The 16,590-nt window shown below is 43.2% G+C and overlaps 1 protein-coding gene across 7 annotated transcripts in view; it reads right to left on the bottom strand.

The window, feature by feature from the left end:
• The window catches only part of ARHGEF11 (Rho guanine nucleotide exchange factor 11), a 4,318,379-nt gene that overhangs the window by 141,223 nt on the left and 4,160,566 nt on the right, over positions 1-16,590 (bottom strand). For 6 of the 7 annotated variants that reach the window (XM_044059024.1, XM_044059020.1, XM_044059026.1 and 3 more), the window contains one exon: positions 216-323. The exons of the other annotated variant lie outside the window; for it this stretch is intronic. In XM_044059024.1, the coding sequence (XP_043914959.1) occupies positions 216-323 (108 nt within the window). The remainder of the gene's footprint in view (positions 1-215; positions 324-16,590) is intronic. 7 annotated transcript variants of the gene reach the window in all.

Below are 16,590 nucleotides of genomic sequence, written 5' to 3'. Positions count from 1 at the left end.
AGAAGAAAATGCATCAGCTTAAAAGCAGCGGTAGCGAGAGAGGAGGTACACTGAAGGTTACTGTTGACACACCCTTTACACTTTACCTGTAAGGAAGCACCGTTTAATCTGCAGCTATTATCACATGCCTAACCATCCTCCCCATACACAGTCCTAGCTAAAAGTAAGCACTACACCTCTCTACTACTGACACACTACAAACACTAAACAGTTACCATCCACATAGGCTTCTTTTGCTGTCTCCAGTGCTTGCGACTCCATTCTTGCTTCAGTGTCGTTAGAAAGTGCTTTCATGACATCATCAACCTCACTGTTTTCCCCTTCTGCTTGAAACAGACAGGAATGGTGCAAAAAAGGGGAGAGACACAGAAGGAAAAGGAAGAAACAGAAGATTGAATCCGTTAGACACCCAATTAGCCAGCATATTCCATTAAACAGAGAAACCCATTAATAAGCAAGAGACCAAATGTTACTGTCACAGCAACGGTGTTAGTAAACTGGAAAACAGAAAGCTGATTGATTGTGTGTGCACTTTCATATTAGCTTCCCACCACCAGGTAATAGAAGTTAAATCAACAGACAACAAATGCAGAGGAAATTAAAGTTGCTAATCTGTCATCTCTACGATTCAGCAAAAGGAAATAAAATTATAACTTATAACTGCAGGATTGATTTCGTTTACAACTTGTACATATAGCACTCCAGGCTTTTTCTTCCTTAAACTCAGATCAGCATGCCAAAGTACAGAAGTACATTACTTAAGAGATGGATGGGTGTGATAAGTAGATTAACAACTGATAGTAAAAGCTGAAAATGATTTTTTTTATTCCAGATGTTGACTTTTTCAAACACTTTTAACCAGTTTACTAATGATTCAAGAAGCAGCAGAAAGACTTTTCAAATATGTACCTATCACAACTCCATAGCTTCAAAGACATCTCAGTCACTTAATCCTTACATCTTTTCAATATATCACAGCACATCATGGTCTCCAGAATCCTGAAATAACATTGTGAAGTGGCATAGCCCCAAATAAGTCACCCAACAACCACCACCACCATTGTTCATACAGGAAGCCAATCTCTCCCTTGTTTGGTTGTTATAGCGCAATAAAACAAAAAAACTGGCAAGGAAGTAACATGAACAGGCTAGAGGCCTTACAGCATAAATCGTCATCCTAATCCACTTGACCAAATATGGTGCTGGCAGAGAAGCACAGCTCTGAAGTTACAAACTTTACAATAACAGCCTATTATCTTTTAAGGGCATTTCAAGCAGTTTCCTATTTTATTTTAAAAGTTCCTAAGCAGTAATACAAAGAATGCATAACAATTACAACTGTCTCTGCAGAAATGTTCTGTAAAAAGCCACATGGACCATGGGTGGAATATCCAGACAGTAATGCTTGGTTATGGTGTGAAGTGTAGCAAAGACACATTGAACTAAGGTCATCCTTCTTTTTATGGCAGAAGGTTACAGAATGAGATGCCCAAGCAGAAACACCCTCACAAACAGTGGGTCATTTGGGTCTACTAACTTCTGTCAAGCAGAAAGGAACCACATGCAACACAAAGCACAGATTGGTCCACATATATCTATACCAACTACAGACCTTCAAAAGTGCTGTAATCACATCTTCTGAATGTCTGACCAGCAGATGGTTCTTCCTTCAGTCAGGTTTTTATGCATTTCCAGTGATGACGTAACCTCTTGAGATGTCAGCTAACAACAGAATGCCCCATTGTCAGAGCAAGGCTTAGCTTTCTTCAGTGACCTTTCTACCACTTGAGAATATAAGGATAACATGAATCATGATTATTTTGCTTTGGGTGACTGAGTTGCCCTTTAGGCTAAGCTTATTTTCAGTGCAGGCCCATTGTTACATTGTTCAAGCACCAAACAACAGAATATACAGATAGAGAGTCCAAAACCAGCAAGCAAACAAGGAATGATATAATAATTAACAAGTATATCATTGAATTATTTAATAAATTCAGGGCATCATGTACCATACCTCTCAACCTCTTATAGCAAGAAATCTGGACAAAGCCATAAATAATGGGGGCACAAAAGCCCCAAAATAGGGACAACTGTTAAATACTGCTTTTACAAACATAGAGCGCAGATAGACTAGCATGTTTTGCATTAGCATGACTTTTTTGAAGGGTATGAAGTCTGAAACTCAAATGTCTTATTTTCTGACTTGCATCTACAATAATTTGTCAATGATTTGGTAGAAAACCACAATTTTATGAAAAATGGACCAAAAATACGAAGGAAAAATCTTGGCATTCTGCAAAAATCAGTACAGTTGAGAGGTATGTGACATGTACTGCTGTAGAATAAAGTATAGTTGTGTGAGCACACTCACCATAACAACAGATGTTTAAGTAGAATCATGTTTCAGGCAGTAATCATGAATGTGAATTGGCCGCAAGCAGAGGTCCACTTGGCCAGCTCAGACCTCTGTGGACATCACAGCATGGGTCAGTTCCTCCCTAATGTTGAGTAACAAGCCTATGTCCCAGACAAAATATACAGCCAGTGAGAGAAAGAGATATGCCCAAGAGATCAGTCTCTCTGTTTATTCTTCACCTTCTTCTGCTAAACAGAATAGTTACTAAAATACTCCAGATTTAATGTGGACAGTCCCAGCTACATTTCCTGACCCATTAATGAGGACAGGCTTTGCTGAAGTCATGCAAGGTCATCAATAACAATACAGGTTCCCCTCCCTACCTCATCTACCACCTCAAGATATTTACTTTTGAAGCTCCAGCATCCTGGGAGGGAGTGGAACAGACAAGCGGAAGCTAACACTGCAGCAGTGCTCCTACCTGGTCATGAACTGTTAAGTACACTCACACACGTACTATCGTCTTCTTACAGATCGCTGCTTGCACAGTGTCATTCATGATCAAAGTGTTACACTCACACACGTACTATCGTCTTCTTACAGATCGCTGCTTGCACAGTGCCATTCATGATCAAAGTGGTACACTCACACACGTACTATTGTCTTCTTACAGATCGCTGCTTGCACAGTGCCATTCATGATCAAAGTGAAGACTACCACAGCAGTGTGCACCCTGAAATAGAAGGAACAGCAGCAGTTCCTACAAGGGCACATTTAAGAGGAAGTCCTTCACGACTGTAGTCTCAAATCCTGCTCTAGTTCTAGACTGGATGCCCAAATTACAGTGTTTGGAAAACAAATGAATGGAGGACTAAGTAAGCTATTTCACAAATGACTGGAGCAAAGATGTTCTTGAAGAAGGCTGCTCTGCTGGAATGTGCCTTTACCTGTCTCTGTAAAGACTTCCCATGCTTTTCATAGCAAAACAGGATGTAGGTAGCCAACAGTTTGGAACGAGTATATCACATGCCTGCTACGCCTCCATGAGACAAATTTATTTAATTTATTTAACATTTGTTGAGTAGGAAAGTCCAACTTGGACAGAGCCTACTTTCAGTGGAGGCCTGAGGAGAAATGCTCCAGATGCACGTCTTTGAAATCTGGGAGGAAACTGGAGTACCGGGAAGAAACCCACGTGAATGCAGGAAGGACACACAGAAGGCACCCCAGCCAAGAATCAAACCAGAGAACCACTTGCTGTGAGGTGACAATGTTACCCACTGCACCACTGCCACAAAAAAGCTGGTCGGTCTGTCTAAAAACTTAGGTCCTGTCTAGGTAACATCAAAGTTGCTTTTGGACACTGAGCAGGTACAAAACCCTACTCCTTAAATTTTCTGTCTAAGAAAACAGCTGGATAGTATGACCGAGTGAAAATTCTGAGACTACTTTAGGTATGATAGCATGGTTGGCTCTAAGTCTCATGCTGTCTCAATGTTATATTGTAAATGGTTCCTTGCACATTACAGTTAGTAATTCAGAAATTTGTGTGGATTTAATGGCCACCAGCTAGCTATTTTCCAAGAAACACATATCAAAGTGATGGGTGCTGCTTGTTCAGAGGGACCCAGGTTCAGTTCATTCAGTAAAAAGCTGAGGTCCAAGGATGAAGGGCTAACTCCTCTTAGAGAACACAGGTTAAACACTCTTCTAAAGAACTATCTCATTAGTAAATGACTGGTCAAGGGTGGACGCAGGGTGATGCAAGCAGATACGGTAGCCACACCCATTCAGAATGAACATTAGTCCAATCCTGCTGCAAAAAGATTCAACAGGAAGGAGAACACCAGATGCAATCCCGTAGAAGTGGAGTCCTGGCATTTATCATTGCAGAAGAAGAAGTCGCACCATTTCTTTAGGTGAAACTTCACTGTGCTTCACTTATTGGCTTTTTTTTATAATTTAAGCAAATCCTTGGACAGCAGATGCTCAAGAGGAATGAGTGTCAGATCATTGCTGTCTGTCTGGGCCCCTGTAGGTTTGTGTCTACCCAGACAGAGTCCCTATAGTTTACACAGACTAGAGTACAAGACCTCTGCTTTAGAAGGTCTACAGTTGGGGGTTAAGCTGTATGATGGTTCTTACACCAAATGTACCACGTCTGAGAATCAGTGTTTCTGGGTCAAAAAGAGGCCCTCCCAAAATCATACAGGGTCTCAACATCCTCTTTTTCTTTTAACGCCATTAACAAAAGAGGAGTCGGGGTATGCATAAAGGAAAAGACTTTCATAAAAAGTTGTCTGCCCATACAATTTTGCATGACAGTCTTGCACGCAACTGGAGTCGTCGGTGACATTTTTGCAGATACAAACAAATCCATGTGTGACATCATCCAATTCTTTATCAGACTTAGAAACTTGACCTATTTAGATGTCACTTGTAGTTGCTGGTCAGAGTTCTACTCAGGGTATTCATACAATAACGATGAGGTCAGTGGAGATGAAGGTTGCTCTGAAACACATGTGGGGTCATTCAGTCAGCTCCCAAGTGTGTACTGCTAATCTGCTAAGACAGTATGAATGCATGCTTGCCTCTGCTTAAGAGTAGCACTCCTGGCTTTAACATGGGTTAGATCATCTTGAAGACCAGCAATACAGCTAACATTTGTTTTATGCTAATGTGGAGTTTCTCCTCGGTCATTGTCCATCTTTTCTGAACCATCAGCTCTCCAAGCTTTATACCCTTGGATCTGTTATCAGGCTTTGGTTGTGAGTGGGTGAAGGAAAGCATACCCATAAACTACCTCACTGAAGAGATCCACCAGTTAAAACAAGTTCTGGAAACAAGGGAAGAGTGGTATTTTATCCAACATATAGCAGTGCTGTGCCCAGTGGACTTTCATGTACAACTGGAGTTTTCACTTGTGGAACTTTGCTAAAGGCATCACCATAATAACAAACACCACGACACCTAGAACTCTGAGGAATTCCTTGCCATCACACAGGTCCTCTTTGTTTACACATTAAAGAAATTTTTCACAAAATATAACTGCTTGAGGAAGAATACTTTGCATGCCACCATCTTTAGGGTGTCCTCATGAAGACTCTAGATGTGGTGGGCATCAGACTGGGCTTGGGCAGTTCAATGTCAAGCTGAGGATCTTCTGCAGTTCCTCTGGTTTGTAGGATGTATCTACATGTACGGATAAATATGAATGTCTCCTATCCTCAGGAACACTACCACCAAGGCTCTGCATTTTAAATAAACCCAAAGGGCAAGGATGTATATTGGAAACAACACCCACCCACATAAAACATGATAAATGTATGTTCCCTGCACACTGCAATGTGCAGATATGCATATCTGAGATCCACGGGGAATGTGAGTGCAGCAGGCATCAGCAGTTGGAGTAAGGATAACAGGGTGAACATTCAACATTTTGGTACTTTCAGAAAGAAGTTTAAATTAAAGAGGTCTAGAAAGGGTCTCCATGGTCCATCTCCTTTGAGTACCAGGGAGAGTTTGGAACAGAATTCCAAGTCCTCACCTTTGGGTGACTTCCTCCATAGCTACCCACTCTCTTAAAAGAAGGGATATGGCTAACTATATCTGCTCTCCAGGGTAAGAGGTATCCCCATGAAAGGAGGGAGGACCCAAAACTCAACTATGTAATCTGAAGAGACAATGCTTAAGACCCATCTGTCTGAGATAATTTTTGTTCAACTGTCCATGAAGTGTCCTAGCTGACCTCTTAGTCAGTGGTGAAGGTGAGCTGAGGTGAAGTGTGGATGGGAGAGAAAGAGAGAAGGGTTTAATTACCGTTTCAGTAATGCTTGGTCTAAATTACTTGTCAAGCTAGTCACAGAAGTTTTCTCTGGCCTACCCTTCTTTATACCCTGCCACTTTATTTTTCAAGTACCCTTTCATTTTTGGCTTGTTGACCTCTGGTCTGACAATGATAAAATGGTCAGTGCTCTGTATGACCGTTCTGACTGCATCTTGGAGCAAAAGGATGGAATAACTGCATTACTATCTCTAATGCCTTTCTCTTGAGTTTGAAGTTTTAAAGACCTACTGTGGTAGAGGACTGAGACATGAAACTTCTGTCCAAAACAGCATTAAAATGTTGCTCCTTGATGTCTTTCAGATTGATCCTCAACCATTCATGCTGCCTGAATTAGGACTTAATACAATAACTCTTTGGAGATCACATCTATCATATCATATGTGATCATATGCTTTCTCACTTTCTGTGTCATGTGGGTGAGTTGAGAAATTTGTATCTTCAGGGTCTTCTGCCTAATGTCTACACCTAAATCTTAAGGCTGCTTTAGGATTTTCCTTGACATTCGCCATATAAGCCAGGACATTAACTGCCATGAAAGCTAGTGTGGTTAATGTATATTTTTTCTCCCAAACTTGGGGCTTGGTGCCAATTTTGAACCTTTGGCTATATCTAGGGAGACGAAAGCAGGACACATCACTCAGTTCTTATGCAAATACTGAAAGGATTTTATGTCTTATAGAACTAGATATGTTTCTTGGATGCCAGAAGCTGAGAATATACTTCTAAGGATGGCATTTGGGGGGCCTCTGTAGGCTTTGAATTCTCAAGGCTTAGAAAATCTAAGTAACTCTTCTTAGTGCCTGACATCTTCCAGGACTCGTGCTTCAAACATTCTCTCATAAGTTCGAGGGTTTTGCCAAATGGCTGTCACATTTGGTCACTTTTAATAGGGCTTAAATAGACTCAGATCAAGCTTAGTGATTACTGGGCCTTTACATTCCAGCAGCAATGCCTGTGTTATATACTTTAATCCTGGTTCTACGATTAACCCTACGATTTTATTTATGTGATGCAGAAAGAACTTCCTGAATAAAAAGATGCGGGAAGGGAGGTACAGACAAACCTTCCTCTTCTTGACAGAAACAGGGCATCTGATAAAACGTTTCAGGCAGATTGCGGGTAGCCTGCCAGCAGGATAACCCAAGTGTAATGATTGCAACAGTGAAACACAAACATCTTCCTGAATAAAAAGATGCGGGAAGGGAGGTATAGACAAACCTTCCTCTTCTTGACAAAAACAGGGCATCTGATAAAACGTTTCAAAGACATGCATCTGGAGCATTTCTCCCTGGACCTCCGCTGAAAATTGGCTTCGTTTCAAGTCGGACTTTCCCAGTAAACAAATGTTAAACAAATAAATAAATCTGGACAAGCAACCTATCTCCTATATCGAGAAACAGCAATCGGTAGATTTGAGTTTGCAGTACTTTCCTGCTGCATACTTTATATACCTCCACAAAAACTAAATGCTTTTACTACATGTTCCTGAGTAACTACTGGCTGAAAACTCCACGTGAACAAGCTGAAGCTTCAAACAGACAATTTGCCTATGTGAGAAATGGGCAAACAAAGCAGAAGTAATGTCCTGGCCAATCATGTTGTGAATACTAACCACCAACATAAATTTAAGTTTATGGCCATTGCTATGCGTTTTGTGAGTAAATGTGGCGGGGGTGGGGGACACACACGTAATAAAACAGAGGAACTGGAAGCTAGATGGATAGTTTTATTCAGAGCTGACATGGGACATAGTCTCAATGAACAAATACCACTGAGACCAAAGTTAAAGGCCAGACCTCTACGTAGGTAAAATAGTTGTTTTTAAGAATATGTATTTTTAACGGGTTCAGGCACCTAGGCGGTGCGACAACCCACTGTGAGACAACTGGATGTGGACAGATGGCAGTATGGAAGTTTAGCTGCAGTGACAAATGCCTGCAGACAATTCCCTGTGAAAATAAAGGAACCCCCTGCACCCTAACCACAGGTGTGAGACAAAAACCCCGTATGTGATCTACACACTACACCCCCTAGAAAACACCATGTGCAACTAACACTGTAACATGTGCCTAGAATAGGATGCCAAGTGGGCATCAAAGTGGTACACTGAAACCAGTGTGCTGTGGGCAAAGCCTTTATTAATGCAAAATGTAAAGTGATGTGGGAAGTGCTTGGTGCATACTAAACCATGATATAATCATAACTTGTAGAAATGTGCCACAGCACGGAGAAAATCCTGCACATCACTATAGTCACACTTATGTTGCAAGATGTGTTTTAGACTACGCTCCCTTACAACAATTGCCTTCCTACGTGGTGTTACAAGCATCCCCCGCAACAGAGATTCTCGACGGGTATCTGTTAAGTTCTGTTCCTGTTGGAGGACAGTCAAAAGATCAGATAGCTGCACAGTAGGTCGTCCCAGTAACACTTTCAGCCGACGATGCCATGCCTCTACCTGGTTATTAGTACGTGGGAAGTCCATGCCGGTCACATCACTAACATTCCAGAACCGTAAAGGATAGGATGATGGTAGTCATTGCTGTGAGGAGCAGCGGGATGCATACTTGCGTGGTCGGCCTCGCACATAATGATGATCCAGGAATACGCCAACAGGCCGTGCACATTCAGGTAACGTAGACACAATGTCCACAAATGCAGGGACAACATCCTCAACCGGTAGAAATGCCAACGCAATCAGCTTGCGTATGGCAATGGAAAATGCAGTGTCCATACCATACAGGGCTACAAGGTGGTTATGCTGGATCTGGCGCCAAATGATCTGTGCAAAGTGGAAAAGGCACCCTTTCATAATACCCTTTGGAAATGCCTTATGGCTGGCACAGATCGCTGCCTTCTCGAAATCAGTCATTATATACTGTGGAGCCAGGGTACAGTCCTGTTCTGCAGTCATACTCTTCAGTATCTCCCACATACTGTAGTATGCAGACTCTGACTTCCTTGTCATGAGACAGTACACCAGGGGGACAATCCTTGTTGAGGTGCGAGTCCCAATACAGCCATGTAATGTATATAGCTGACGACATATATTGGCTCTTGTAGGGAAGGTGCCATCAGCAAGAATGATGTCAGCTCTACACAGATCAATTAGGTTCTGTGCTGTTGTAAGTAGAACCAAGGAATCCGTCCTATCCATATCAGATCTTCTACGGAGGATAAAGTTGCCACTACGGAGTGGATAGTGGCTGACATCAATATCTGCGAGTGTTACTGGAGGTGTGCTCATTGCTGCACGTGCTCTCTGACATACCCTGGTTATGCTACGACGCAATGTGGCACGGCAAGGCATCTCCTGAAGTACATTCTCATCTGCTGTGCCTAGGACACTCTGCATCACCAAACCCGGCAACTCACTGCCAGTTACCGCCCTCTGCCGCAGTTCTGCTCGCAGTGTAGCAACTTGGGCTATTGTTGCATCTGGCCCATGCTGGTGGGGCAGTGATTTCAGCAGTTCCTCGCCTTCTTCCTGCCGTACAGTGATGGCACGACCCCTACAGGCCTGTAGTCTCCGCTCAATACATGCCCAGTACCGTTTAGGTGGCAGTTCACGCTCCAAATGGTAGAGGTATCCCTCCACTACCAACATTGGTTTGCCCCGTTGGCTGGGCACTGTGCTATACTTGTTGCCAAGCTGACCAGGGCTATACCGGTACATAGCTTCCATCATGGTAACAGCACTTGTAGATGGCCTCTCAGTATCCATCACAGCAGGTATAGTTGGGAACTGGATGTACAGATGCCACTGCTACAGATCACTATCAGTTGTACCAATATTTACACTGCCCTGTGTTGGACCCTGTGTTGTCGTACTGCCTGGAACAGCTCACTGTGCAAATGTCAATAGTACAGGTTCATCTATCTGCTTGTCATGCTATAGAGTGACTATATGCAGTTTAGACAGCCATGGAGCTAACAAATGCATATACTGTGGTAAGCATCCACCTGTCCTGATACAAACACAGTTTCTACATGTAGTGTACATGTCCCTTTTAACTCCCAGGTGTACCTGCTAGCCAATCAGGGCGTGGGGCCCTATCTCAGTTTCAGTAACAGAGGTTATTTAGGGAAGTTGCTCAGTGTTGCACGCTTCTCTGCCTGACTGGGCCTACATACCTGTGTACACCAGCCCCAGGAGACACTGGATGGGTTTTCCTGAACTTACCAAACACACATGCAGCTGTTGACTAGGTGTGGGGGCTGACACTCCTGTCTGGCATTGTTCCCTGCTTCACAGTTCCCACCTGACATTTTACTAGGGGGGCCATACCTGAACAGATGCTGTGTGTTGCACTTATGGCTGTACAGCAATATGTCTGTGACTTGGAATGGACCTATTCCAAATACTGTTAACCAGTGGCACAGTCTGTGTAAAGTGCTGTGCATAGTTTGTTAGGTTTGACTATACATGCCCTACAGTAGCATGTGCTTTCTGAGGGGTCTGAAGTCTGAAACTCCTCCTTGTGTTGAACTCCAGTCACTATCTGTGCTATTCCAGTTGCAGTTCAACCCTTACTATCACTGATCTGTGAACGTGCTACATCTACACAGGGACATACTGGATGTGAATGCGCATGTACACAGACAATGCTGCAGCTGCTGCTACTGTGGATTATATCTCCGGTCTACTGTGACTGTTTACAGTTCGGGATTGCCTGGATCTCAGCTGATCTACTGGTAAGTTGTTTAAACTGTACTTGTGTACTGTGTATGCGTGGGGTATCTGTGCCTGTGTTTACTTATGTATTGTGTATGCGTGGGGTATTTGTGCTTGTGTTTACTTATGTATTTGTGTATGCGTGGGGTATTTGTGCTTGTGTTTACTTGAGTGATGTTTATGAGTGGAGTATATGTGCTTGTGTTAACTTGAGTGATGTGTATGGGTGGGGTATTTGTGTTTGTATGCTATGATGTTTATTACGTAGTTGCCGTGTGTGTTTGTATTACGCGCTTTTTACTGTTTTGGTTTTGCAGCGTAGCCGCTTTAGGGGATATCACTATGTGTCTGTTTTTCTTCCGACGTGGGTTCCGACGGCGGGTATGTCTTTCGGCCGCATCGCTCTACGATCTAGCGGTGCTGCGGCCTTCTTCTTTCGGCAATGTAGCTCGCGGGCAGTCGTCTCACGATCTACACGCCGGAACCCATTTTTAACAATGTTTTTATAGTGCACAAAGTATACAAGAAATACTTCATGATTATATTTTTATGATTTTCTTTCAATATTTAGTTATTTTGTGGTTACTATACAGCTTTAATATTTTATAGTAATAAAGTGTATATAGACATGTGATGTATTGTTGTCATGTGATGCATTCAACAATGTTTAAAAGTATGACTAGTTTGTTTGTTTTTATGCACCTGAAGAAGCAGATGTGAAAGCGCTTGTGCCTGATTAAAGCTTTATAACCTGGAACCTATCTTGTGTCCTCATGTTGTTTTCGGACACTTCTAAGACAACACGACTTGGTATTAACCTTGTTGACTCACAATTCCAGGAAGGATTAAACTGTGGCGTCAGTCTCAGCTACATGAAAGGCAAGTCTTTCTATAAACTGTGTTTTTCCTAGCCACTCAATTTCCTGACCAGAAAAAGTATCAGACCAGCTTGTCCGTAGGATGTGAATACTTTTCCCAATGAACTCTAGAAACACCATCAGTGATTCTCAGGACAAGCCTGACTCATGAGCTGCTAACTACATCTGCAGCCATAAGTCTTGACACCTCCAGGAGCTCTCTGTAGAGAATTAAGGAACCACAAAAAGAAATATTCTCACCCAGGAACAGGAAAACTCCACCTTGTGTACAGTCTACAATCAGACCCAAAAATAAACAAACAAACACTAAACTTGCTGTGCACGAGTAAGGCAGAATCTCAACACAGATTTGCTTCTTCATAGGTGACCAAGACCCATGATCTGGCAAACACACAAAAGAATACATTCTGTTGATATGACTGGAAATAGTTCATTATCCAATGGAGGGGACAGCACACATTTCTCTGCAGTGTCTAAGGGAAGGGACACTAAACATTTCTCTGCAATATCCAAGGGACGGTATAGTTCACAATTCTTTGCAGTGTTCAGTTACTACAATTACAAACAATCTGGTGAAGCTGCATTATATCAAATACAATCTAAAGGGCAATGCCAAAAACTGAAGCATGATTTCCCAAGTGGAACAGAAGTTTGTAGACTGGAAGACACAGGAAGTGAAGGCAGCCATCTTGCAAGTCTGGGGAGTAAACTCAGGCTGTCTTGTTGCGAACTAAAAGTAAGCTTAAGTATGAGCATTCTGGATGTTTTATAAGCCACATCCAGTGGCAGCTTCAGGTCCCCTATTCTTTTGATGACCAAAAAGAAACTGAATGAATACCCCAGCAGCAGGTCTCTTCATCACCTGATCTGGGGGACCTGAGAAAGTTCTATTTCTTCATAACATATATGCCTCTACCTATCTATCCATGTATCAATTTTTCTGTCAACTATTTGGTCACCAATTAGCTGAGGTGGTCCAAGATCTTTTTCAGCCACAACCCTGGCTTACAACAGAGGAAAGTAAATCCGTATTACATGCTGTAGAATTAATTTCTTGAATATATAAAACAATGTTTACAACATATGGAATTCTGGGGAGTAGACCACAGGGTCAGAGTTGCTGGCGCCATGTCAGACTCTAAGCCTGTCACAAGTGGTGTCCCACAGGGCTCAGTCCTGGGCCCACTCTTGTTTGGCATCTACTTTTCTGAAGTACAAGCAAACACAGGAGGGTTATGGCTGACAAAGTTCACAGATGACTGCAAACTGGGCGCCGTAGTTGAGAACACATCCGACACAGATATCCTTCAGAAGGGTCTCACAGAAACGGATAACTGGTGCCAGAGCCATGGCCTCAAGTTAAATGCCAAGAAATGCATAGTCATACCCTTCGGGAAAAATAAGGTTACCCCTAGCTACCATATAGGTGGCAATACCTGAACACAGAAGAAGTTATTAGGGACCTGGGGACCCAGGTTGACAGTAGCCTTTCATTCGACACTCATATTGCTAAAGTAGTTAGGAAGACCTTCTACATTGCCCACCTTATCATGAAGGGATTCACATCTAGATCAAGGGAAGTCATAGTCTCCCTATACTCATCACTCATCAGACCAATGATCGGTACAATGCCCCATTGAATGTATCTGACCCGACACTTGCAGCAGCTGGAGAGGCCACAAAGTTCCTCACCAAAAGGATAAAGGGTCTCAAAATCTGTCTTATGCTGCGACTGAAAGAACTCCAGTTATATTCAGTTGCGTGCAGCTTACTCAGAGGTGACCTATGCCTGACATACAAGGCCATGTCAAACCCAGATTTGATGAATATGCTTCATCTCAAAAATCTAGATCCCTCAGAGCCACAAGGGCGGGTGACTTAAACCTCGACACGGTTATTAATAGGACGTGCTGAAGGGATAGATTCATCACCCAAAGACTCCCTATGCTGTGGAACAAAATCCCGGTTTATGTGAGGCAGAGCACCTCGCTGGCCTTGTTCAAGAGGAATCTTGACCAATGGATGGGAGATCGCAGATACACCCCAGAGGTTACCTCAGTGTCACTGCTCGACAGAGGCACAGCTAAATAATGGGCATAGTTTCTCCAAACTAAGGGGTGGCGTAAGCCACAAAACTATGGCTAGGCTTATAAATGCCCTCGGGCAGATAGCCTAGTATGAACCTATAAGTAGTATAGAAGACAAAATGGAGATGGTACAACCCTGCTCCAGCAGGTGAAATATCAAAACATTTGATGTTATGGTTTTTAAGGGTTCTAAATCAAGGAAGAACCAACTCAACAATCTGAACATAAACAAAGGGACAGGTACAGGTAAGCTATCAAATGGGTGGTGGCTGTTGCAGAGGCTAAAGAGGAAGCAGCTTCTTTTTTAATGTGGTTGAAAAAGCACCCTCTTATCCTGCCACACCTTTCACAATTTTTTCTTGTGAAGACTCCCTCTTCTTAGACAGGGATCATGGATAAAATGGATTTCCAGCCAAGCTGCTTATGCACTACCAGTCTGACCTTAATTTCATTCCCACATACATGTAGGCCAGAGATGGTGATGCATGTGTTTTCCTGCTGAAGCTATGTAAAGAACCCAGAGGCCCACAGTTGAAAATGCCTTCAGAGGATAATATACCAAAAGCCACACTGTGACTGCATGTTAATAATACTGAAAACAGTCATCAGCCAGCTGTGATTGACATGATAGCTAGGATTTGCCCCAGGTTCCTTTTCATGCCATTAGCAGGAAGACAGTCCATTAATTGACCCATGTCCTTTAAATGGTGCGATGTACACTTAACCACGAGTTCACTATGGCCACTTACCATTATCTTTAAGGAAGAAGAGGACGACACTACAGCTGTGTGAAGCACTGACAGAAGATGAGGACGACACTACAGCTGTGTGAAGTACTGACTGAAGATGAGGATGACACTACAGCTGTGTGAAGCACTGACTGAAGATGAGGACGACACTACAGCTGTGTGAAGCACTGACTGAAGATGAGGACGACACTATAGCTGTGTGAAGCACTGACTGAAGATGAGAACGACACTACAGCTGTGTGAAGTACTGACTGAAGATGAGGATGACACTACAGCTGTGTGAAGCACTGACTGAAGATGAGGACGACACTACAGCTGTGTGAAGCACTGACTGAAGATGAGGACAACACTACAGCTGTGTGAAGCACTGACTGAAGATGAGGACAACACTACAGCTGTGTGAAGCACTGACTGAAGATGAGGATGACACTATAGCTGTTTGAAGCACTGACTGAAGATGAGGATGACACTACAGCTGTGTGAAGCACTGACTGAAGACAAGGACGACACTACAGCTGTGTGAAGTACTGACTGAAGATGAGGACGACACTACAGCTGTTTGAAGCACTGACTGAAGATGAGGACGACACTATAGCTGTTTGAAGCACTGACTGAAGATGAAGACGACACTATAGCTGTGTGAAGTACTGACTGAAGATGAGGACGACACTACAGCTGTGTGAAGTACTGACTGAAGATGAGGACGACACTACAGCTGTGTGAAGTACTGACTGAAGATGAGGACGACACTACAGCTGTGTGAAGTACTGACTGAAGATGAGGACGACACTACAGCTGTGTGAAGTACTGACTGAAGATGAGGACGACACTACAGCTGTGTGAAGTACTGACTGAAGATGAGGACAACACTACAGCTGTGTGAAGCACTGACTGAAGATGAGGACAACACTACAGCTGTGTGAAGTACTGACTGAAGATGAGGACGACACTACAGCTGTGTGAAGCAATGACTGAAGATGAGGACGACACTACAGCTGTGTGAAGCAATGACTGAAGATGACGATGACACTACAGCTGTGTGAAGTACTGACTGAAGATGAGGACGACACTACAGCTGTGTGAAGCACTGACTGAAGATGAGGACGACACTACAGCTGTGTGAAGCAATGACTGAAGATGAGGACAACATTACAGCTGTTTGAAGTACTGACTGAAGATGAGGACGACACTATAGCTGTGTGAAGCACTGACTGAAGATGAGAACGACACTACAGCTGTGTGAAGTATTGACTGAAGACAAGGACGGCACTACAGCTGTGTAAAGTATTGACTGAAGATGAGGACGACACTACAGCTGTGTGACGTACTGACTGAAGATGAGGACGAAATTACAGCTGTGTGAAGTACTGATTGAAGACAAGGACGACACTACAGCTGTGTGAAGTACTGACTGAAGATGAGGACGACACTACAGCTGTGTGAAGCACTGACTGAAGATGAGAACGACACTACAGCTGTGTGAAGCACTGACTGAAGATGAGGACGACACTACAGCTGTGTGAAGTACTGACTGAAGATGAGGATGACACTACAGCTGTGTGAAGTATTGACTGAAGACAAGGACGACACTACAGATGTGTGAAGTACTGACTGAAGATGAGGACGACACTACAGCTGTGTGAAGCACTGACTGAAGATGAGGACGACACTACATCTGTGTGAAGTACTGACTGAAGATGAGGATGACACTACAGCTGTGTTAAGCACTGACTGAAGACAAGGACAACACTACAGCTGTGTGAAGTATTGACTGAAGATGAGGACGACACTACAGTTGTGTGAAGCACTGACTGAAGATGAGGATGACACTACAGCTGTGTGAAGTACTGACTGAAGATGAGGATGACACTACAGCTGTGTGAAGTACTGACTGAAGATGAGGATGACACTACAGCTGTGTGAAACACCGACTGAAAATGAGGACGACAACAGCTGTGTGAAGCAATGACTGAAGAGGAGGACAACACTACAGCTGTG

The sequence above is a fragment of the Protopterus annectens genome, chromosome 17.part0 (assembly GCF_019279795.1).
Source record: "Protopterus annectens isolate FY-2018-M chromosome 17.part0, PAN1.0, whole genome shotgun sequence".
Lineage (NCBI taxonomy): Eukaryota > Metazoa > Chordata > Ceratodontiformes > Protopteridae > Protopterus > Protopterus annectens.
The sequence above is the reverse complement of the archived record's forward strand: the minus strand, read 5'-3'. Positions and strand labels throughout refer to the sequence as shown.